General features: G+C 50.5%; 1 protein-coding gene across 5 annotated transcripts in view; it reads right to left on the reverse strand.

Moving 5' to 3' along the window:
• LOC128337016 (immunoglobulin superfamily DCC subclass member 3-like) overlaps positions 1-23,318 on the reverse strand; it is a 41,095-nt gene that overhangs the window by 8,743 nt on the left and 9,034 nt on the right. For 4 of the 5 annotated variants that reach the window (XM_053277473.1, XM_053277471.1, XM_053277472.1 and 1 more), the window contains 12 exons: positions 17,873-18,199; positions 16,294-16,438; positions 14,571-14,701; positions 13,735-13,872; positions 13,418-13,576; positions 6,359-6,524; positions 5,232-5,482; positions 4,175-4,339; positions 3,522-3,710; positions 2,424-2,528; positions 1,238-1,367; positions 225-375 (listed from right to left, as the gene is read on the reverse strand). In XM_053277473.1, coding sequence (XP_053133448.1) covers positions 225-375; positions 1,238-1,367; positions 2,424-2,528; positions 3,522-3,710; positions 4,175-4,339; positions 5,232-5,482; positions 6,359-6,524; positions 13,418-13,576; positions 13,735-13,872; positions 14,571-14,701; positions 16,294-16,438; positions 17,873-18,199 — 2,057 coding nt within the window. Of the gene's footprint in view, positions 1-224; positions 376-1,233; positions 1,368-2,423; positions 2,529-3,521; positions 3,711-4,174; positions 4,340-5,231; positions 5,483-6,358; positions 6,525-13,417; positions 13,577-13,734; positions 13,873-14,570; positions 14,702-16,293; positions 16,439-17,872; positions 18,200-23,318 lie in introns of those variants that run through there. The other variant, XM_053277475.1, reaches the window with a different exon arrangement.

The raw sequence follows: 23,318 nt of genomic DNA on the forward strand, positions 1-23,318 counted from the left end.
TCTTCCAGCCTGAAGAGAAGCTGTGGAGGACTCGAAAGCCTGCTCCAGACACTGTGATGTCTTATCTGCTCTTGATAAAGAGATTGAGCTCTTGCCTTTGGGCTGTTGGGTTTCTTCTCATCCCCACTGCCATTGGACCCACATGGCTTCCTGCTGCTTTTGTCTGTTCCACTCAGGATGACTCGGCCAGGTGCGCCCTTGTTCCTCACCCTCCCTGTCCTCACCTGAGTGACCAGTTCCACCATCTCTGAAGGCGTGGCTCCGCCCTCAGGCTTGCGCTGGGCCCGAGGAGGAGGCTCCCGGGTGGTGGTCTGGGCTGGCTCTCTTCCCTGGGGGACCGTCCAACTCTCTTGAGTTCCTTTCTTGCAGAAGAGGCTGCCGAGGGAAGAGGGCTGACGTGAGCAGGGGCAAGAGGAAGCCTGGAGTATCCCACCACAAGGGCCCCACCGACACCTCCTCAGAGCCTTCATGGAAAGTAGTACTAGGAAGTCTCATAACAAACACCCCCTGCCTTGACTGCAACCCTTAGGCAGGAGGTGGGGAGAAAGCAGGCCAAGAGTACGGGGGGAATCCAACAGAAAGGGGGCAGAGGAGGTCTGGGAGGTCTGGCCCACTAGGTAAGAACGTAAGAAGAGCCCTGCTGGGTCAGGCCCAAGGAGGAGGCCCCTCTAGTCCAGCATCCTGCTTCACACAGTGGCCCACCAGATGCTTCTGGGAAGCCCACAGGCAACTCCTAGGAAGGGAGTGGAAGCACCGCCGGGAATCTTGGGGAAAGAACAAGAAAAGGCAGGCATGGACGGTCTTCCTGGAGAATTAAAGGGACAGGGTAGCGGGTTGCATGGCCACATCAAGGAGCCAGCTAGACGCTTCTGCTGCAGGAGCAAGCAGACGGAAGGAAGCCACTCTCCTCCAGCAGCTGGTACACTGCCTCTGACCATGGAGGTTCCACTGAGCTAACAGCACTTCCTTTTCCCAACTGAACACTGCTAGATGGCTGGGCAAACTGGGCACGACCCCCTTGGAGACTTGCGTGATGGCTGTGCCCATGGAAGGGCAGCCTTTCAGAGAGATGCAGAACATGAGGGCTGTCTCTCACTCCTGGGTGCTCTTTCTATCTCTATGGAGGGCGCAGGTAGTGGGAAACCAGGAAAGGAGGCGCAAAGCTACACTAAGGCCTGAGGCTTCTGGGGAAAGGGGTGGCGGGGGAGATGTCCCAGGAGCCCCAGGGAATTCTCACCTCTTGCGGTAGCCGAACATGAGGAAGAGGACGCAAAATATGATGCAGGCCATGCCAATGTGAACACCGACCACGATGCCTGCTAAGGAGTTGTCCCCGTCCTGTCCACACTGGCACACTGGGTTGGCATCTGTGGGGAGAAACACAGGCAGGGCAGCGGGGGTCAGAGAGAGAACAGCAGTCCGTACCTGTCTTCCCCTTGAGTCCTGGGAACCAGGCGCAGGCCAGACTGGACAACCAGAGAGCAGGAACCGCACAGAGTGCTGGGGCAAGACCACCCAGCCAAAGCTCCTCCGCCCCAGCCAGGAGCCTCTTTCCAACGGAGGGCAGGAGAGGAGAGCTGGTCTTGTGCTAGCAAGCATGACTTGTCCCCATAGCTAAGCAGGGTCTGCCCTGGTTGCATCTGAATGGGAGACTCCATGTGTGAGCACCAGAAGAGATTCCCCTCAGGGGATGGAGCCGCTCTGGGAAGAGCATCTAGGTTCCAAGTTCCCTCCCTGGCAGCATCTCCAAGATAGGGCTGAGAGAGACTCCTGCCTGCAACTTTGGAGAAGCCGCTGCCAGTCTGTGAAGACAATAATGAGCTAGATAGACCAAGGGTCGGACTCCGTATATGGCAGTTTCCTATGTTCCTATGATGCTTTTGACAGGGATGTAGGCACTCTCCACAGCAGCCACCCACCCCACTTAGACAGATGCAATAATTGGGGGGGTTCTGTTACGAGGAGCCAAGGGCAGTTTCCAGAGCTTGAACCTCATGTGGTTATTCACACACGTAATAAAATCAGCTGCAGCCTGTTGCTCAAGGACGTAACCAACACGGAAGCAGGAGAGCAGCCTGTTCGAGAAAGCAAAGGGCTCTGTGTCCCTGCTGAGGTCCTGGAGGGAGAAAAGGACTGGGGCGGTGTCCCCGCAGAAGCCCACAAGCAAGGCATGAGGGTAAATATTCCCTCTCATCTGTCACCGGTCCCTGCTATGCAGAGACAGGCTGCCTCTGAACATGGAGGCTCTGCTTTGCTATCCTGGCTAATGGCCACCGAGAGACCCCAGCAGAGAGGAGGAAGGGTCTGTCGCTGAAATGTTTTCCGAGGCAACGGCCGTCTCCACATCTTATGGCAGCAATTTCTCTTTAGTGTAATTAAGAGCGAGGTCTGCCAGGGCGTGTCTGTCTGAGCCCAGTCCTTACCCAGCCTCTCCGAGTTCTCCTTGAGCGAGATGAATCGCACGCTGCTGTTCCCGTCTCCGTTCCCATTGAAGGCCTGGAGTTTGATCTCGTACATGGCCGAGAGCTCTGTGGGGAGAATCCATGTTAGACTTCTGGGCAGCGGACACTAGGAGGCAGCATTGCTTGAGAGCGGGCAAAGGTGGAGGGGGCCCCGGGCAGCTAGGTAGCAAGGGCCAAGCCGAAGGGAGCAAAAGGGTGGAAGAGCTTGGAGCTCACCCCAGCAGGGTTGCTAAAGAGAAGCCTCCCCAACTCTGCTCCTGAGAGATGGGGGTGCCCTTCGGGCTGGCCTGCAAGTGCAGCAGGGCAAGGCGGGCACCTTGGCTAGCTCAGACACGGACATCACATGCTTGGTTTTCCTCTTGGAACCCAACGTGATCTCTCTGTTATTCTTGGGTGTCTTCGCTAAGTCCCCTCACACACGCATATTTTTTAAAAATCTATTTAAACAAACATGGTGTGTTGTTTTTTTTAAATCCCACCACCTCTAGGCGAAGAGTGCCCGTGTGCCATGTGTATGGGAGAGGAAAAGAATGCATGGTCTGTGTCCCGTCAGAGAAGGTGGACTCTTGGGATATCCCTTCCCTCCCTCAGGACAGCCCTAGGAGGCGAATGCCAAGGGTGGGCTCTAGATGGCCAGAGGGTGCAAGGAAGGCTGCCCTTTTCTCAGGAAGCTCAGCGTCCCTAAGAGCAGAAGACGCTGCCAGAACAGTGGTGCATCTGGCTCGGAACTGCCTACACTGACTGGCAGCGGCTCTGCAGGGTTTCAGGCTCCTCAAGGGTCTTTCCCAGACCAACCTGGCGATGCTGCCAGGGATTATACTTGGGGGACCTCCTGCACGCAGAGCAGATGCTGAGCCACTGAGCGGTGGTCCCATCCCCTGTCCTTGTGTGTCATAGACTTTACAACCGATTCTAGACTGCTATTTCCGACAGTGCTGAGTGCATGTTGGAGACTTCTATAAATATAATGTGATGGAGGAGGAGGAGGAGGAGGAGGAGGAGGTGGTGGTGGTGGTGTCTGGCTTCCCAGCCATGAGGGCAAAGCAGCCGGCCCCTCACCCAGGTCGCCGAAGGTGAAGGAGTTGGCCGTGCCGGGCAAAAGCTGGGGTCCTTCGTAGTGGGCGCTGGGCAGCTTCCGGAGGTAGAGTTTGAAGCCTTCGATCCGGCCTGGTCTGGCTGGCAGCTCCCAAAAGACGTGGACAGCACTGGTGTTGAGGATCTTGGTGAAGAATCCCAAGGCTGCAGGGACTAAGCAGATGGGGAGGGATGAGCCACGATGGTTCCCCCACAGAGGCAAAGAAGAGTCCCACGCAACGGCCACGCTGATTTTAGTCACACGTGAGCAGTAGTTAGGTGGGATCTACACATCCAGCAGAAGGAAGCCCTGAGGTGGGAGCACAGGCTGCAGGAGGGAGGGAAATCCCACCCGCACGGAAAAGAAAACCCACCGACTTCCCTGCAAGCAGAAAACTAGTACAGCAGGAAGAAGGCTGGCCTTGAACCTTCTCCCTGATGCACCAGCTTTCCCCTGGCAGTTCTAGAACCAACATGGGTAGACCTTAAACCCTGATACACCCGTGCAAACACACCCACACCCAGAGGCCTGTATCGAGAGCTGCGAGGGTGACCACAAATTCCGCCCCTTCCTGCAGAGAATGCACTGGCTACAGTGAAGCTGGGGGGAATGGGGAGGTAGAGAGGGGCCAACTCACTGCTGCCCAGCGTGGTCGCCAGGATGGGCTGGGAATCCTGACTGGCACCGAGTGGTGAATAGGCCTTCAGGTAGATGGAGTATGTCGTAGAGGGCTCAAGGTTGGTGAAGATGTGCTGGAAGGTGGTTTTGCTAACGGCTTCTTGCAGCTCCCGGCTGTCTGACTCTGCAGAGGACACGAGGAAGAGATGGGGTTAATAATGAAGGTAACAGGGGTGTCCGGAGGGAGGCACTGGGAGGCAGGGCCGGATCGACAGTTGAGAAAATGTGCGCAATGAACATGGGCCATCACTAAGGGAGCTGAGTCCAATTTCCCCACTTAATTTCCCCATAGGGATCAATGGGAAATGCAAAAATATTAATTATCTGCAAATGGTTGGGCAGACAGCTTTGAAATGCCACACGGTGTTCCTACACAATGGTAGCATTAAAGGTGGATATCCAAGGAGATCAGACCACCCGTTGATTTTTAATGAATTTTTAAAAATGTTATTTTTAATTAAAATCAACAGGTGGACTGATCTTGAACATCTACACATTTAATGCTGCCAACATGCACAACCACCATATGAATTTTAAGAACTTTCTGCCCGGCCACTCTGGAATTATAGCATGGAATGCAAAAAATTGGGGTACTACTCCTTTTACATGAGGGCAAGGGGCAATTTCCTCCAAGTGAAGCACAAGTGATGTACAAAATGGGAGCTGCCCATTGATCCCTAAGTTCAGTTCCAGAACTTATAACTCTCTGCCATGAAACAAAGCAGTTATGACACCTTTAACCATTTTAGAAACTTTTTAAAAAATTCATTAAAAATCAATGCATGAAAATGAATATCTTTGAAAGTCCACACACTTAACACTATCATGCAAAAGCATTAATTTACTTTAATTCAATACCATGTGAAATTTTAGAACTTTCTACCCAGCCATTTGGGAGTTATTAATCTTGTTGAGTTTCCCACTGATCCCTTTGGGGAAATTATCCAATGGGGCCCATATTCAGTTCTTGCACACAGTGTGCACTCCGCCAGAGCTGGGTCGGATTTTCCACTCACCTCCCGCCTTGCGGATGTGGAGCACGTAACCGATGATGGCCTCTGTCACCTCCATGGGGGGCTCAAGCCACGACACCTGAATCGAGGTGGTGGAGAGGGCCGTGGCCTGGATGCCCTCAGGAGAGCTGGGCAGCTCCTTGGACAGGGCCACAGCTAGCCGGGCACTGGCTTGGTTGGTGCCAGCGCTGTTCTCAGCAATACACTGGTAAATGGCTTCGTCTGCTGAGGTGATCCGCTGGATCATGAGGGTGCTGCAGAGAGTTGGGAAGAAGCGTTGATGGGGAACAGATCCACCAGGGAGAAAAGAATGCTTGTACTAGTCCAGTACAGTTTTGCGTACCAGCTATAGCAAATGTGGGACAACCTGTGAGTTTGGCTGCTCTTGACTGCCATGAACAAGGTAAATTAATTAATTGAACAAATATAAAGTAGCAGTTGTGAAAATTGTGATCTGGCTCCATTCAATGGTTTTGCAGAGCCTCGCTTCTGTGGGTAGCCAAAAAGAACATAAGGGTCCTTAACAGCTGGGGGAAGCTCTCTCCAGCCTTTGGAATGTGACACCCATCAGAGTTGGGGGCAGGGGTGGGTGGGACAAAAATATAGCTTGGAGACCACAGGTTAGTCTCATCACTGCAGCACAAAGAGTAAGACCAGTTTACATGAAGCAGAATTGAGCATATCCTGAACCGTGCCACTTCAGGGGGGCACTGCAAGTCTGATTGCTCTACCTACTCCCTCCACACCAAGCGAAATTCGATCTGCCTCTTATCACAGCTTATCACATCCCCTGGCTGTCTGTCTTCCCCGTACTCCGCCCTCAATCTAAAAAGCCCTCAAAGCATTAGTCCTTCCTAGGGAAGAAACTTGGATCCTTTGTGATGGACCATCTCTTTCCTCCTCAGCTGAAGTCCGTCCTACCTATGCAACTTTATATCGGTTTTGTGCCATTTTAACTTCCATGGTTCCCATAAAGAATCCCGTGAATTGTAGTTCAGCAACTCTTGTTAGAAAATTCCCCATTTCTTCCCACACCACAGAACTACAATTCTCACCATTCCCCAGGGAAATGAAGCCGCTATTAAGGGAAATTCAAGCTCAGGGGATGGGCGTGTCCTTCCTGGTCTCACCTGTTGTTGTGGGTGAGTTTGATGTTCTCTCCAGGGGCCAGGACTTTGCCATTCTTCAGCCAGATCAGGTGGGGCTCTGGCACACCTTGTGCCACGCAAGTGAAGATGGCACTGCTGCCCGGGGGCTTGGAGACCGACTGGGGCCACTGCACAAACTCAGGCGGTGCTAAGGAAAGAGAAGAAGAGGCCTCAGCAAGGGCGCACTGCCAGCACTGAAAGCAGGTGAGCCTGTTAAAGGAGCAGCCAGCCAGCAAGATGGGCCGTCGCTTTTAAACAAAAGTCAAAATGGTATGCACAGAAAAACTAACAATAGAAGTTGCTTCCCTGTCCCCAGGGGGCTCACAATCTAAAAAGAAACACCAAGTAGACACCAGCAACTACCACTGATGCGATGCTGGGGTTGGGTGGGGCCAGTCGATCTCTGCCAGCTAAATACAAGAGAGTCACCACTTTAAAAGGTGCCTCTTTGCTCAGTTGTCAGGGGTGTAAACTACCTGTTTATCTGTCATTTATCTACCCACCTTAGTTTATCTAGACTTTCACCTCTCTACCTGCCCACTTCTCTATCTCTATATCCACCTGTCCATATGTGTTAATTTGTTTAATATGTGCTATAAACCACCTTGAGACCCTTTTTGGTGAAAGGTGGCACAGGAATTCAATAAATAAATTAGTGCAAACATACAGACCTGCATAAATGCCCATGCCTGTCTGTCTGTCATCTACCTTGTCTGTCTTTCAGTCTATCTCACAGACAGACCGGATAGATACAATTAAATAAGATTAATATAAATATCTGTCTCTCGTTCCATCCATCCAACCACAAGAATTGCCTGGGAGAGATCAGACCTAGAGCCTTCAAGTACATCTCTTCCCCATAAAAGCCAGCCAGAACCCAATGGGAGCAGACATGCAGGAGATGAAGGTAAATGCTGTTTACCCCAGCACCCTATTCTGAGAGGTACGCAGCCTCTGAATATGGAAGCTCCATTCAGCCATCTCAGTTCATAGCCACAGTTAATGAAAATATGTTTGCAGGCAGTGAGCAAGGAGATTCCGAATCCGTTGGTTCAGAAGTATACTGCTTCAATTCATTGAGGTTAGGAACCTAGGAAGCTGCCTTATACTGAGTCAGACCCTTGGTCCATCTAGCTCAGTATTGTCTGCACTGACTGGCAGCAGCTCTCCAAAGTTTCAGGCAGGAGTCTTTCCCAGCCCTACCTGGAGATGCTGCCAGGGATTGAACAGGGGACTTTCAGTGTGCAAAGCAGATTCTTGCGAGAGCTACATAGCTGGCGGTTATTAATTCGTTTCCGGCTGCACACGAGAATCCCATGAGGATTATAAAGCAGTGGTAATGATAATCTGCCCTTCTTGTTCTGATTGTTATAATAAGCTCGTTGTTATAATCTTTGTTGTTCTACATTGTTTTGTTTTGTTGCTTCCTCCTGATTGTGGCTCCAATTAAATGTTTTTATAAACAGTCATTAAAAGCAAACAAACAGCCAGAATCCCAAGAGGAGAAACCAAACTCCTGCATTGCTGAGTAGGGAGTTGCCCTAACAGGTATGCAGGATATTAGCATTTTCTTCCAGGAGAAAAAAAATTTTGGGGGGGGGGGTTTAAAGTGACATCACAAGGCATAATTAACCTATGGAATTCTCTGCCACAGGATGTGGTGACAGCCACCAGAGTGGATGGCTTTAAGAAAAATTTAGAGAAATCCATGGAGGACAGGTCGATCAATGGCTACTAGTCTGAGGGCTACAGGCCACCTCCAGCCTCAAAGGCAAGATGTCTCTGAATACCAGCTGCAGGAGAGCGGGCATGCCCCTGTCAGCTCTTGCCTGTTTCCCCAGAGAAACTGTGGCTACTGTGGGAAACAGGATACTGGACTAGATAGGCCTTGGGCCTGATCCAGCAGGGCTGTTCTTATACCTGCGCGGCTGAATAGCCAATGGGGAAAGTGCTTGCTATGTCTTGGTTTCAACCAAAAAGGGTGCAGGGTCCCCCTTTGTAGAGCGGGTTATGCACACAAGAACCAATGGATAAGCCCATGCAGCTGTTTGCACATGTGTGCGTGGATGTGTGCGTGGAATCACTCGTGCACGGCATGTTACAAGCCTGCAGTTCGGCCCCCGCACATTCACCTCGTGATCGGCCTCTGGTTTGGGGTGTGTTTAAATTATCTCTGTCCAGGCCCCCGCTTTCCAGCTCCTGGCTGGGCCTCAGATGTTCAAAGACCATTCCCGACGGCTCTTCTCAGCAACCCTCCCTCAGGAACTGGTTGCCGGGGTCACCTCCCCTGCCCCCAGGGGAAACCTCCTGCACACGCTAGACGCAACTCCAAACCCACTCAGCCCTGCGAGACGCACGGAGGCTTGTAAATCCTGCATTATCTTATGCACAAAACTGCATATGCCCAGCCCACAATGGCCATCCCATAATTCAAAGAGCGTGCTTCTGAGGGTTGCTAAGCACAAGGAGCTGTGAGGTAGACTACCTTTGCACCACACTTCTCCTCGAGCACCTGAGCCCTTCTCTTGCTTGCTCCACTAATCGGGCCCTAATTTAAATTGCCACCACTTTTTTTTTTTTTTTTAAACGTGTCTGGCCTTTTAACCCACCTTCAACAACAAGCAAGCAGACGGGACTCTTCCCAAAATGTACTTATCCTGAACTGGTGCTGGTTGCTCTGCAAACATAGTCCCTCTCTGCTCAGAGCACATTGCAGTCGGAATGGGTAGGCCCTGGAGGGGTTGGGGGTCTGTGGCCAGCAAGGGGACACACTGAGGTCTCTGGGATAAAACCTCAAGTGAAAGGCCCTTGGCAGACATTTGCTTTCTAAGGGGGAAAGCACATTTCTGCTGAGGGCCTTCCGTTTAAGGTCTTCACAATGAGCTTTGGTTTCTTGGTGGCCATTTGCCATGTTAGCTAGATTGAACCTCAATGAGCAGGGGCAGTATACCAGACGTCCAGCTGCGGGAGGTAAACCAAGAGCATGGAAGAGTGGTTGTCTTTCTGCCCTTCTGAGGGTCTCCTTGGAGGCATGTGATTGGTCACGGTGGACAACAGGATGCTGGACTTTATGGACCCTGGGGTCAGATCTAGCAGGGCTCTCCTGATGTTTTTAATCCACAATGAAGGTGGAAAGTGGGAGTTTGTTTGTTTGTTTAACCCCACATTGCAGCATGGAAGTCTGGGTGAACTGGGGATTCTGAACTCCATGTGTAGCTGTGATGCTCTGTCTAGGCAGCCCCTGGGATGCTGTATGGTGAAGTTGACCTTCGGAATGGTTGGAAGTTTGTTTGTTTTTAAAGGGTTTGGCATGGGCAGAGGACGTTTGGGCAGAGGACCCTGAGGGGTGCTCTGTTGGCAGGCCCTGTCCCCACCACCCCTCACTGGTTAAGAGGGCCCCGCTCTCTTTCCTGGGGAGGGAGGCAAATCCTGCAGCTGGCTCATCAGAGGGCTGTTTTTGTTTTAAAAGTCAGACAAGCCAAACATATGAAAATAATCGACGGAAACTTCTTCGAATTGCTATTTTTTTAAATAAATAAAAATTCTCCCCTAGTCCAGGGGATTTGGGGAGGAACCCATGGAAAGAATCAGGCCGGATCTGATTCTTTCTGCCGGATCGAGCCTGCTCCCCCAGCTGCGCTACAACCAAGCCCTCCCCCCCAAAAAACTGGCCGCAGCGTGGGAGCGACCGTGAAGCCAGATGTCACATTGAAACGCCTGACACTCTCCAGAAAAGAAGCTTTAAGCTGCTGAGACGGGCGCATCTCATTAGCTCGCCAAAGGGCTGGGAAAAGAGCAAGCCCCCGCTCCCGCCTTGCCCCCAAACAAAAGCAGGCCCCCACTCCCATGGGGCAGAGAGGGGGAAAGACGGCCCCTCACTTGAAAATGGCTTTGTCGTCCAGACAGCCCGGGGATTGTGGCATGGAAAGCAAGGCTGTGTGAGCGGACTCTCCCCCCATCAGCCCAGAGTGCACCCATGGCCCTGCCTGGAATTTTCTCTATTGTGACCCCAAAGCATATGCATGCTCCACGCCCCATGCCCAGGCAGGCCCCACAACCACCACCAATAGCTCTTGTGAAGCTGGGAGGGTGAAAGAGGGCCAGATGAGAGTGTGTGGTTGAGACTAACTTGTCAGCAGAAGGAAGGAAGTGGGGAATCCTGAACCGGAATATGCCCTCCGCTTGCCAACGGGGAACCCTCTCACAGTTCTTGGTTCCTGCACGCCTTGACGTCTCCCCAGTCTAGGCCAACAATTCCAGCCACCCTCCTCTCCGCCCTCCCATTCTGCACTCAACCTGCTTTCAAATGCTCGCAGGGATTTGACCCTGTGTCTGGGGCACATCTGCGAGGATCAGTGGATGAGCCGATCCCCATTTCTCTCCCATGGCCCTGCCCCAAATCCTGTTTGGTGATAGAAAGCAGGGTCTCAGCCCGCCTGCGAGGAAGAGGGACTGGGAGGTCAAGCCCTCCGCCCTTCGACCCTCTGCCCGCAAAGTCAAGTGTGGATTCCCAGCGGGGATGGGTCTGTGCCAAACTTCGATGGGTCTGTCTCAGCTGCCCCCTTGCCCCCCCCCAGCTTTCTCTTTGGCCCCCAAGCACAGCTCTCCTCCTCTCTCTTCCCTCATCTTTGGGAACGGGGGTGCGGGCTTCCAAATTCAAAGCCGCGAGGGGTGCACTGGGCCCATGCCGTTCCCTTGGCAGGAGGAGGGTTTTGCTCCATCAATCACCCTGCGGCCTTTTGTCCCCGGCACACGGGTCACGGAATCGACCCCGTGCCTCTTTATCCGAGCCGCGGCCCAGAATCGATGGCCGCTCTGGGGGCAGGTTCGATCCTGCCTCTCATCAGCCCTTGAAATGAGAAAGCAGGGCGGGTGGGCGGTGGTGGGGAGCGCGCTGAAATGAAACCGATATCAGGGACGAAACACCTTGGAAAAACTAGACCGACATTAAAAAAAAAAATCTCTATCATCGGCCAGAAAATAAAGGAGTGAGGCTTGACAGAGAGGGACACCCGGGCGTGTGTGCAAGAGCCAGGGGTCAAAGGGTCCATGACGGGCCTGACGGAGAGCTATCGTAATAATAATGCTGTAGAGCAAGAGGGGTGGATGAAGCGGGACACCAGCAGCCAGATACAGAGCCCCCATTAAACATTTATGGAGTGCCCGCCAAGACATTTCACCTCTGCTCATCACTGAGTTGATGATGATGATGATGACTCCTGACAAAATACACACTATGATCATCAGCGAGGTGCGTTTGCAAAGAGGGGCAGGGCTTGCAGGCTGCAACTCCCCTGCCTCCAGAGCTACCCATCCCTTCTCCTCTGGTTGGCATAAGAGGAGGATGGTTCATTGTACCGCCCCCCACCCACACTTCCTTTCTGTGCCAGCAAGCTGATGATTTTGTCAGCTGGGCTCTTGGAACCAGAACTATCGTGAATTCCAGGTCAACCTCTTCAAAGCAGGAAGCTCTGATTCTAACTGTTTTATGTGGACAGCTAAATGGAACCTCCAGGCCCATGAGCAGTCTACCTCTGAATACCAGTTGCTAGAGCACAAAGAGCAGGGGAGTGCTGTGGCTTTCACACCCTGCTTCTGGTCTTCCTGATTGGCCACTGTGGGGAAAATAATCCCTCTGGATTCTGGGAGTTGTAGCAACATTTATTAAGTCTCAAATTGGATGGGATGCTGGGAGTTGTAGTCCACAAAGTGGAACCTCAACCAAAAATCAAAATGCAAACAAACGTGTGGAAAGAAAGGCTATGCACTGTTACAACAAACTACAAATGCAAATAATGACTGATATGTACATATAAAACATACATGTATGATGAGCTTTCCGGATAGTAACTCATTTTGATACTTTATCAAACAGATAAGACATGTGGGTCTACAGTTCTAAAACAAAGGATATATAGGACCGAATTCGTCAGCTTAATAATAGAAAGGTATCCACAAGAAATAAGTTAATTAAATCCATGCAGACATGCGACTAAACTTATCCCCATCCCACCACAAAATCCATAAAAATTAACTATACCCAAATTCATTCCTGCGACAAGTTCTCTCTTTAGCTCTTGAATGCTGTCTTGCATCATTTATTCATCCAGGCTTTTAATTTAATTAATTCATTCAGGCTTTTAGAATCTGTCATTGTTTTTAAATCATTTTAATGATTTAAATTAAATTAAATTAAATTAAATTTTTCTTATAGTCTGTATTGTTTTATTGTAAAGCCACCCAGAGATGTGAGTTCAGGGAGGTATATAAATATAGATAAATACATATATACAGCCACAAGGAAGGAGAGAGAAGGGTGTATATAAGGTATCAAGAACCAGCTGATCCCTCACAAAAGGAATGTAAAGAAATCAGCCTTAGCTGAGGATGTCTGACTCACAAGTAACTCCATTCAGAATCAACATGTTTGCAAAACCAGACTATATGAACACATTTAAATCCATTCTGTCATTCAATCCCATTAGTGTGCCAAATAGAAATCCAAAATGCAAAACAGCCTGGGGTAAGGTAATCTAATAAGAGCCATAGAGCTTAAGATTAGCCATCCCTAAACTAGATGCCTCTGGGAAGCCCACAAACAGGATCCAAAATGAAAAGTCTTCCCTTATTACTCTCTTTCTGCCAGCAGCTGGTATTCAGAGACAGACTACCTCCACATATGGAGGTTCTATTTAGCCGCGATGCCCTTTCACCGAGACCCTTTTGCACATGTGTCCGTCCTCTGCAACTGATGTTTCACCTCTTGACTGCATAGACTACAGACCACCACCACAGGCCAAAACAGGCCAGGCCTTCTAAACCAGACTATGCTGGCTGGCTGGCAAAAAGTGGAAATCTGGCAACATGCTCAGAATAACTACATGATTCATATGCCACTGGAGATGCCACACCGCCAGATTTTCAGGGAAAAGAGATCATGACACCACCCTGCCCCTCGATCAAATGCAAGTGAAGGATCAGAAATAATCGTGGCACACACCCTTAGGTCCTCTGCCAATGAGTGCTGGTGCTCCAACTCACCTTGTACCATGAGGATGCCTTGGGCAGTACGGCGCACACGGGTGCCAGGCCGATTGGCAGCACAGACGTAGACGCCCGCGTGTTTCACTGAGACATCAGAGATCATGAGGTTGCCAGTTCCTAGGACCTGGATCCCTTCAACGCCAATGGAACGCCCGTCTGAGGAGGGGAAAGAACATCCTGTGAACACTGTGGCCGTGCTGGGAGTCGCTGCCAACACGTTATCCCTGCATCTCCTAAATCCTCCTCATCTCCCCACAAAAGCTTCACCCTTCAACCACATAGGGAGTGCTTTTGGTCACTCCGTACTCCCTCACCCAGGCGACTCCAGGAGACGATGGGCCGAGGGTTGCCAGTGGCGATGCATTCCAAGATGGCAGTCTGGTGCACGGTGATGGTCAGGTTCTGAGGGCCGGACAGGATGACTGGCTCCTTGTAGAGCTTTGGAGCTGAGACTGGCAGGAAAAGGTGAAGAAAAGTGAGACGGGCGGAAAAAGAAAGCCTCTTCCCCCTGCGGGGAGGGGAATCCCTGAACACCCAAGTCCCACATTTCCAGAAACTAATCCTAACGTAGGTTGCATGAGTTTCAACATCACCCACAAAGACCCTTTGCTTATGTGGATGGTGAGCTCTCTCACACACGTACATGTATCCTGACATTCTGCACTGAAAACAAGCGCTTGCTATAAAATTAACTAAAGCAACAGCATGAATGTCAGTGGGAGCGAATCATACCGCCTGTCAACGGAAAAGTCCAATAATCTGTCTTTCTTCTTTAAAGGTTTCTGTGGCTTTAATTTTTGTATTTTTAAAATGGTTATGGTCTGAGTGGGGTTTTTTTTATACTGTAAGCCAGCTTGAGACATAGTTTAAGCGGCCTAAAAATGGGTCCAAAAATAGTTAAATAGACGCACTCTGAGCATGTGAAAAGTGCCTCTTCGCTAAGTAATGGCAAGGGTCCAGCACTTGGTGAGTTAGTTGTCTAAGGGGCCCCGGTGCCATCTATGCCTCTGCCCCCAGCTCCACCCTTAACTTAGCTCATTAAACATGCCCCCCCCCCCTTTGCCAAAGAACCCAGGAGTCCTGGACCTCCAAGCCCCATCCCTATGTTGTGCAGCTGTCTTGGGGAACTGGGGAAGAAGTCAATGCTCACCACTGATACTCAGCGTGGCATCTTGGCTGTAGCGGGTGTTGGCGATGTTACTGGCCACGCAGCGGTAGGTGCCCACGTCGGAGTGCCTCACGCCCGTAATCTGCAGGATACCGGTAGGCAGGAGGGTGAAGCTGGTGAAAATGAAGAGAGAGAACAAGAGAGGATGAAGCACAGTTCCCAGGGACCGAAACCCCCCCCCCTCTCATTTAGGTGAGAAATAACCTAATGTCCTTCTCTCTGCCTTCAAGCAGGGGATAGTCACACCCAGGAGTTATCTCAGGATACCTACAGGATTGTGCTCTTGACTGTGCTGCTTTAAACTCAAACACACACACAAACACACACACACATTTGTGCAATGGTCCTGTTTGTGCAATTGGTTCTCCTCCACACCCACCAGGGACTTTATCAGTTGTGGAGATGAGAACTGGACCCTCACTTAAACCTTCCAAAGTGGTTTTCCCAACAGTTGCCGTGATCCAGTGGGGAGATCAGGCCGTTGGTCTGAGCATTCAGATCCAACACTCAAAGAGGAAGGAAAAACAAGCATTCCGTTGGGTTCTGAGACACTAAACAGACAAACTGGGAGTTTACTAGGAATGCTTAAGTGTTTGGAGCGTTGGAAATAGCTGCTTCTACATGCCTAATGAAGCAGCCCTCTTGTGGAAAGTAATGGAACTGTGTCCCCTCAGTCTAAGGGAATCAGAGAGGGAGAGGATGTAAGCACAAAGAAGCAATTTGTGAGTTGTGGGGGGCAAGCAGAAGGGGCAGGGCAGTACCCCACCTGCTCCCACAGAGCCCTAGACGATTTTTGCCTAAAAGCCCTCTTGGACTGGAAGCCCGAAGTCCTTTCACACACAAAATCTACTCCTAGTTCTCCCCCAAATTTCCATCATATCAACAGCAAAATTGAGTGAGTGAGTGAGAGAGAGAGAGAGTGTGTGTGTCTTTATTGTTACCATTGTTAAACAAGGGGAAAACAGAAGTCCCATGGACTGCAATCACCCAGAGATCTGCCAGATCTCCTTTGCATATGCCCCCACTCAACTTCCTCTGTGCCTGCAGGTTCTGCATAACCATGATGGGTAATCGCTGTTGAAAGACCTTTCCTCTATCAATTTGTCCAGTCTCCTTTGGAAGAGGCCATCCAAGTCCCCTTTGTAGTGGCCATCTCTACATCCTGTGGCAATTGAGTTCCAAAAGTTATCTGTTGTGTGAAGAAAGATTCCCTCTTCTTGTCTTTCCTGAATCTGCTGCCCCAAACCAATTTCTTTGCATGATCCTGACTTCTAGTACTATGAAGTACTAGAAGTTCTTCTTTCCCCTCTAAGGGGGAAGAAGAAGGGGAAGCTCCTTATGCACTAGACTAGGAAGTTTTCTTCGCTTCCCCTCGGTGCTCTGTTGTATAGCAGAGCAGAGCAGATTCTGGACAACAGGGCTGGCCTGAGTACCAAGTTCCAAGTTCCCTCCCTGGCAGCATCTCCAAGATAGGGCTGAGGGAGACTCCTGCCTGCGACCCTGGAGAAGCCGCTACCAGTCTGTGAAGACAATACTGAGTGAGATAGACTGATGGTCTGATTCACTATAGGGCAGCTTCCTCTGTTCCTATGAGTACTGGAACCTCTTGTTTTAGAAGCTAGGAGGTCGCACTCAACACTGTCTTCCCAGTTCTCAGCCTTGCTGCTTCTGCCCCCTGCCCCGCCTCTGGCCATGCAACGCTTACCGGTAGTCATCTGTCAGTAGGGCTGTACGGTCACGCTCCCAGGTTATCGTGGCCTCGGGGACGCCTTGGATGAGGCATTGAAACCGGGCAACACCTCCCTCCTCGACCGACATGGATTCCGGGTGCATGTGGAATTTGGACAAGGCTGGGGAGGGAAGCAAAGCAAGACCACCGTTGGGCTCTGACAGAGCTTCCTTCACATTATTACTGTTTATTAGTTTATTTATCTATTCATCAAACGTATATACCGCCCAAAATTTCCTCTCTGGGCGGTTAACATAAAACAATTAGAACACATATAAAAGTTAAAACAAATCAACAATTTAAAATCAACCATAAAGTTAAAACAGACAAATTTTCGTGGGTACTACATATAACATTAGTGTGGCCAGTTTTATGACGACACTCGCACCAAATTTATTGCTCCTCTTTAAGCCATTTATCCTGGTCACACAGACCAATTTTATTTGGAAATTATGCTGAACAATTGTAAACCTGTAATTTCAGATAATGTGGCAAAGTTCTGTTTCGTGGCGTTGAAGCTCCGTAAAGACTGTATTAGTAATGTGAACAGTTTGTGATTTTGTAAACTTTGAAATTTTGTGAATTTTCTTATTAATGCTATTAATTGTTATTGTTTGTTAATCTGGTCTGTGACCACAAAAAACTTACTACTACTACTTCTACTACAACATTAGTGTGCTTGGCAGAAGAACATCGACTGGAAGAAGTACAGTGCGCTGAAGAGCCTACTAAGTGAAACCTCCAGGTTCAGCCACAGTCTACCTCTGAATACCAGTCATTTGGGAACAACAGAGAGCAAGGAAAGGCCATTGCCTCATTCCCTGCTTGTGGGCTTCCCATGGCAAACAGGTTGCTTGACTAGAAGGAGCTTTAGTTGGATCTAGCAATAATCTTTTTATGTTTTGTTTTGTTTTTTTAATTTAGACAGGCAGGGAAAGGAGGCGTTCCAGGAGTAAGGGGCAGTAAGGGAGAGTGGGTAGAATATTCAAAGAGAGCAGGAGACTTTTGTGTCACTCAGGATGGTAAGGCTCGAAGAGTGAACATCCTGGGTAGGGAAATAAGAGAAGGTCAACAGGGTGTGGAGGCATTTCATGCTGATGTTTTCAAACTATTGACCATTCTTCGGACACTCAGCTGCCTGCTCCTCCATTTTGTTATTTGTGTTTAGGGGCGGAGCTTTTGCTCAAAGGGTCTTTTGACGGGCAAAAGGGTAGCGCCAGGACGACTCAAAAATGTAACCCAAAGTTACAACATTGTATGCCTTCAGGTGGAGTAGATTATTATTATTTTTTTAAGGCAACATCTCCCCCCACCCAACCCTTATACAAATGTAAGTTGTGAGGGAATGTGTTAGCTTTAGGGTTTCACAGAGCTCTTGGTCCAGCAGGGGCGTTCATCATACTTGGTAACAAGCAGTTCTGTGAAACCCAGAAGCTGTCATACTCATACACTGGTTCAATGAAGCACATACAACCGCCCTGAGCCATTTTTGGAAGGGCGGTATATAAATCTAATAAAATAAATAAATAATAAACACACACACACACACACTTACTAGCAATCTGCACTCGTGCTTTGCGGCTGACCAGGAGGCCATAGCGGTTCTGGGCCGTGCAGCTGTACTCCCCGGCGCTTGAGTCACTGGCATTGGTGTCTGCTGCTCCTCCCCGGGGTCGCCGGTGCACGCTCTCCAGGCGGAGGGAACCATTGGCCAAGACAGTCGTGTGGCTGTCGTCGGAGAGTGCTGCTCCGTTCCGGTACCAGGTAATAGCAATGGGAGCCTCTCCTTCCACTTGGCAGTGTAGCAAGAGTGGGCGATCCCGGACGGCAATCACATCACTGGGCTCCAGGACAAACGCCAGCTCCGACGGGCGGGCCAGACCTAGGAAGCAGAGAGCTTTCAGGCCTGGGGTGCAATGCTCGTGGGGCACCATGGATAAAAGAAACGGGCAAAAAACCCACCAGCATCACCAGTGAGGATATATACTCTAGTGGTCCTGATTTCTTTAGGCCTGTATTAAGTCTGGGAGACAACATCTAGCAGGGGGCGGAAACTAGAGGAATGTGTTCAGGTCGGCAAGTGACTCGCACTAATGCTATTTCCTTATTAAAATAATACAAACCACATATTATTATTATTTTACACAGTCAGACAGGTGTTATTGACTGGTTGTTGTTGTTGTTGTTATTATTAATTCAATATCTATACCGCCCTTCCAAAAATGGCTCAGGGTGGTTTACACAAATAATAAATAAATAAGATGGATCCCTGTCCCCAAAGGGCTTACAAATATGGCAGGCAGCAGAGCAACATGGGCCTTTTCTGTTGTGGAAGCCAGAATGTGGAACTCACTGTCTCAGGAAATTGGTCTGGCCTTTTCTTTACCAGCATTCCACCATCTGTTGAAGAACTAACTTTTCTGTGTTTGGCTTATCTGCTGCTTAAAGTAAATGTGTGTGTGTACACATACACACACAACACTATATATATAGTGGTGTGTTTATATAACTATATCTATATATATATATACACGCACACACAATATATATATGGTTTTTGTGTGTGTGTATACACACACACACACATGTATATACACATATATACACACACACACACTCTTAATAGGTTTGCTGCGCTGTGTCCATTCTCACTGCCATTTGCTGATCGTTTCTACTGATTTAATTGACTTTTTGGGGGTCTTTGCCTTGAGTGCTTCCATCTGATGAAAAAGGTCCAATAAATAAAAACAAATAGACAGCAGGTTAAGGAACGGACTCCTGAAATATTCTCAAAGGAATATTTGGGAGATACATACATATATTTGGGAGAAAACATATAGATAGATGTAGATACAGATCTATATATTTTTCCAAAAACCCAGGGAGCAGACTCAGGAAATCAGGGCTGTCCCTCGGGCCATTCAAGTACCTCCAAGGAGCCAGAAGCAACAAGCAGAGAGACAACAGTGATCCTCCCCTCCTCTTCGCAGCTACTCCTGTTCTGGATCCTTCTGCCAAGCTCCCTCCCACCCGCCTGGAATTCCCCCTGACTCTGGTTGCCAAAAGTGGAGGGAGGGAGGTTAAAATTAGCTGTGGGGCCAGGGAAAAGAAAGGCCATTAAGGACCTCTTGGCTTCCGAGTGGGGGACTTTTTATAGCTTCAAAGGGGCTAATCCTGCTCCCTCCCCCAGCACCCCATTGTGTCCCTCCCCACCCACCCTGTGCTCAGAGCTAAGAGCCACTTCATTCACAAAATGCTCTTGGCTGAAGCCCAAAAGCCAGCCACCCTCCCCCTCCCCACCAGCCCCACCCTTGAATATCTCTCCTGGCAGGGTCTGTGCCAAAAAGACAGGACAGAAAGGGAGAAGGCAGCTCCGAGGGTGGGATTGGCACCAGGCCACACGACACACCCAGCACACGCTGCCACGCGTCCCCATTCCTAACCAGAGAGCCGCTGGATCAAGGGCGTGGAGGAAATGCACACCCGTCCCAGACCACCACCTTCAGGAAAGCACACGGGATGCGCCCCTGGGAGAAGCCAGACCTACGTCTCTTTCCCCTGGCACTTCACACTCCCATCTGGCAGGATACATGGGAACATAGGAAGCTGCCATATTCTGAGCCAGACCCCTGTGGTCCATCTCGCTCAGTATTGTCTACAAAGACTGGCAGCGGCTTCTCCAAGGTTGCAGGCAGGAATCTTTCTCAGCCCTATCTTGGAGATGCTGCCAGGGAGGGGACTTGGAACCTAGATGCTCTTCCCAGAGCGGCTCCATCCTCTAAGGGGAATATCTTACAGTGCTCACACTTCTAGTCTCCCTTTCGTCCATGACCACTCTATAGGAGCTCGGGCTGGTGAGAAGTGGGGCATCATAGGTGGAGTGACTGAAACACCCTCTTCTGTGGCAAGAGCACACATGCAGGGACCCTCTCTGACAAGTTTTGCAAACTGTGCCTCAGAAAGCTGCAAAGTTGTTCGACTAGAATCAGCAGCTAAGAGCCAAGCCTGAGATGTGTGTGTGTATACCAAATCTCTCTCTCTCTCTCTCTCTCTCACACACACACACACACACACCAGCTGTCTTTTTAAAATCTTGTCTATTGCTAGCCTAGGTTTCCCTTCCACTTGCACCTCACAACCCCCACACTTGGGTACCTACTGCCTTCTTGGTTTGTCCCACCAGATTTACTCCAAGCGCACACAGGCCAGGCCAGGCCAGGCCCGCACACACACACACACACACACACACACACACTGATGGCATTGCTCACAAACTCAAGCATGCTGGTCCCCGAAATAAAATGCATACACAAAGCGCTAAGGAAATCTCCTGCCACAGATGCTCCTGAAACTTTTCACAGAAACGTTCAGGAAGGAGGATGGGATTGTCAATGGCTGTTAGCTAGGAGAGCCAAATTGATCCCCCGCATACAGAGGCAGTATACCTCAGAGTACTAGATGCTGTGGGGAAATAGGAAGGCTGTCATCACCGCACCCTGTTCGTGAGCCATAGCTCAGTGGTAGCGTATCTGTTTGTTGGTTGGTTGGTTGGTTTATTTATATTTATATCCAGCTCTTCCTCCAAGGAGTCCAGCACAGTGTAACAGCATCGAGCCGCTCCATATAATGCACATTTGGGGCAGCAGGGTGCATCTACAGCTGTCTGTTGAGCTGGCATGAGAAGCAGTGGCGGATGCTCCCTCTCCCTCCCGGCAGCAGCCATGCTCCTGCCTGGAGCACTGATGCCTTCCCAGCCTGCTCCAGCGTAGGCTTACAAGAAGACTACATTTCAACAGGGTTCAAGTTTGCGTCCATTCCTCCTCCACAAAATCTCAGACCTGCGTCTGTCGGGGAGCAAGGACATGGGGTGTTTCTACTCTCAGGGTCTTCTCAGTCCCCATGTGGTAGTGGCAAAGGCCGTTCTGTGTCACCACCGTGGAACTTTCTGGGACAGGGACACGGGCAGGCCTGAGCCACAGAATGCTGGGACCTTCTGGAACGGGGAGCAGAGACAAGTTGGCAGGGATGGGGCTGGAAAGGCCCCCCAAGCAAGCGGGGACCAAAGCACCAGGAAGAGCCTCCTGGAAGCAAGACAAACGAGCAGGGCTTCGCCCGAGAAGAGGAAACAGGAACTGGAGCATCCCACCTTTGGAGAGACGGACTGCAGGGCAGCCCTGGCTGGGTCTGGGCCCTTGGCTCACAATCCAGGAGAGTCCATGCATGTTGTCCACATGGCCCATAGGGAGCCCCTTCTGCCCCCTTACTCCCCCAACCAACAGATGGGAAGCGTGTTGGGAACAAGAGTCTTTAATCCACTGGGGAGGGGGGCTTTCGCTCAGTGCTGTGATGCTAAAAGCTACGGGCCAGGAGCAGGCGGCGGCCCCGGGGGCCACGACAAAGTTAAACTCCCGAGGACGGTGACAATGACTCTGGGATTGGGGGGTGGAGGTGGAGGGGGATACAGAATTGTCCCCCTTGACATCTTGATGGATGCCGCCATTCAGGCCAGCCTTAGCAACTGCATGGCGGACGAGGGAGGCCCCATGGAAGGGCTGTCGAGAGGCTTTGCAGGGTGCCGGGGAGGGCGAACAATGGGCTGGGTCAGAAGGGGCCGAGGCAACCCCTATTGTCCCATCTCCGGCACAATAGCCCCCACCGCCGCCTTGCCCATCTGCCTGGGCCACGTGACGCTCTGGGGGTGAGGTTCCCATGACTTGCCCCATCACTCAAGGACATCGCTCGCTGCCCCATACCTTCACCTCCGCCCCTCGATCTATCACAGGCCCATTGCCTGGCCCATCACAGCCACTGCCCCCAGGCTAGGCCAGGGAGCTATGACCCCAGACTCCCCTCACCCCGCCCCCGGCAGACTGCCTTTGCACTTGGCATCGTGGCCAGCCAGTCGTGAAATGGAGCCAAGGCACCCGTGACAGGCCGTAGGTGCTGGTGGTCTGTAGCCACAGACTGGAGGCCAAGCCCTGAAATTTCCTCCAGTTACTTTCTTCAAGTGCTGGACATTGTTGGCGGGGGTGGAGGGGTGGGACATTACTGTCTAAGTAGTCACCCCTCAAGTTTCCCCCAACAGATCTCTTTGCCTAACCAATTTTCAAGCTGGACTGGTTTTTGTTTTTTTAAGGAGCTGAAAGTGATTTTTAATTGCTGATTATGGGTGCGTATGCAAACCTCACTTTCACCTTGGGCTTAAACAGGTGCAGCAGGTTTTTCATATTGTTTCCCTCCAACCCCCACCAACACCCAAGCAAAACCTGATTATGCCAGAAGCAAAGGTGAGTACATCCGTCAAAGGTACTACGTGCCACCAGGAGCAATCCCTCTCTTGAACCACTTTCACGGCTGAAATCACTCAAGCCAACTGTGGTCCGTCTCCAGAACCCAGTTCCCAAAATCAAAGGGATTGTTCTCCTCTGAAACAAGAGAGCCACTAATTTCTACAGGTCTGTGTGTTTTAGAGTGCGGAGCAATTCCACTGGGAATAGAAGTCGTTTCCCTTAAAATCACTGCCTAGAGATGTACATATCAGGCAGTATAAAAATATGAGAGAGAGAGAGAGAGAGAGAGAGAGAGAGAGAGAGAGAGAGAGAGTGCTAGGGGGCAAAGACTGTCTTAGACTGAGAGCTCATGAAAAAGCTCAGCACCACTCCTCTATCTCCACTTTCTCTATTAATGCTTCAGCAACTGAGAACAGAACCCGAAGAATCCAGGCCTCTGTTCCTATCCGCTGGGTTGGGGGAGCTCTACAAATTATGAGCTCAACACAAACCTGCCTGTCTGTCTGCAGAGGGAAGGATACCCAACTCTCAACAGCCACTCCTTCAATTACATGATATTCAAAACTGACAGCAGCAAACTGACAGGCAGCTCTCTGCAACCCTCAGTCCTCCATTGTTGGACGTTTGTCCATGTAGCCCAGAGGGGTCCAACAGAAGGCCTGTCCAGGCCAAGGAGGGGTCCCCATAGAGTTCCCTGCAGTCATAAGAATG

Source organism: Hemicordylus capensis, chromosome 14, assembly GCF_027244095.1.
Source record: "Hemicordylus capensis ecotype Gifberg chromosome 14, rHemCap1.1.pri, whole genome shotgun sequence".
Classification (NCBI taxonomy): domain Eukaryota; kingdom Metazoa; phylum Chordata; class Lepidosauria; order Squamata; family Cordylidae; genus Hemicordylus; species Hemicordylus capensis.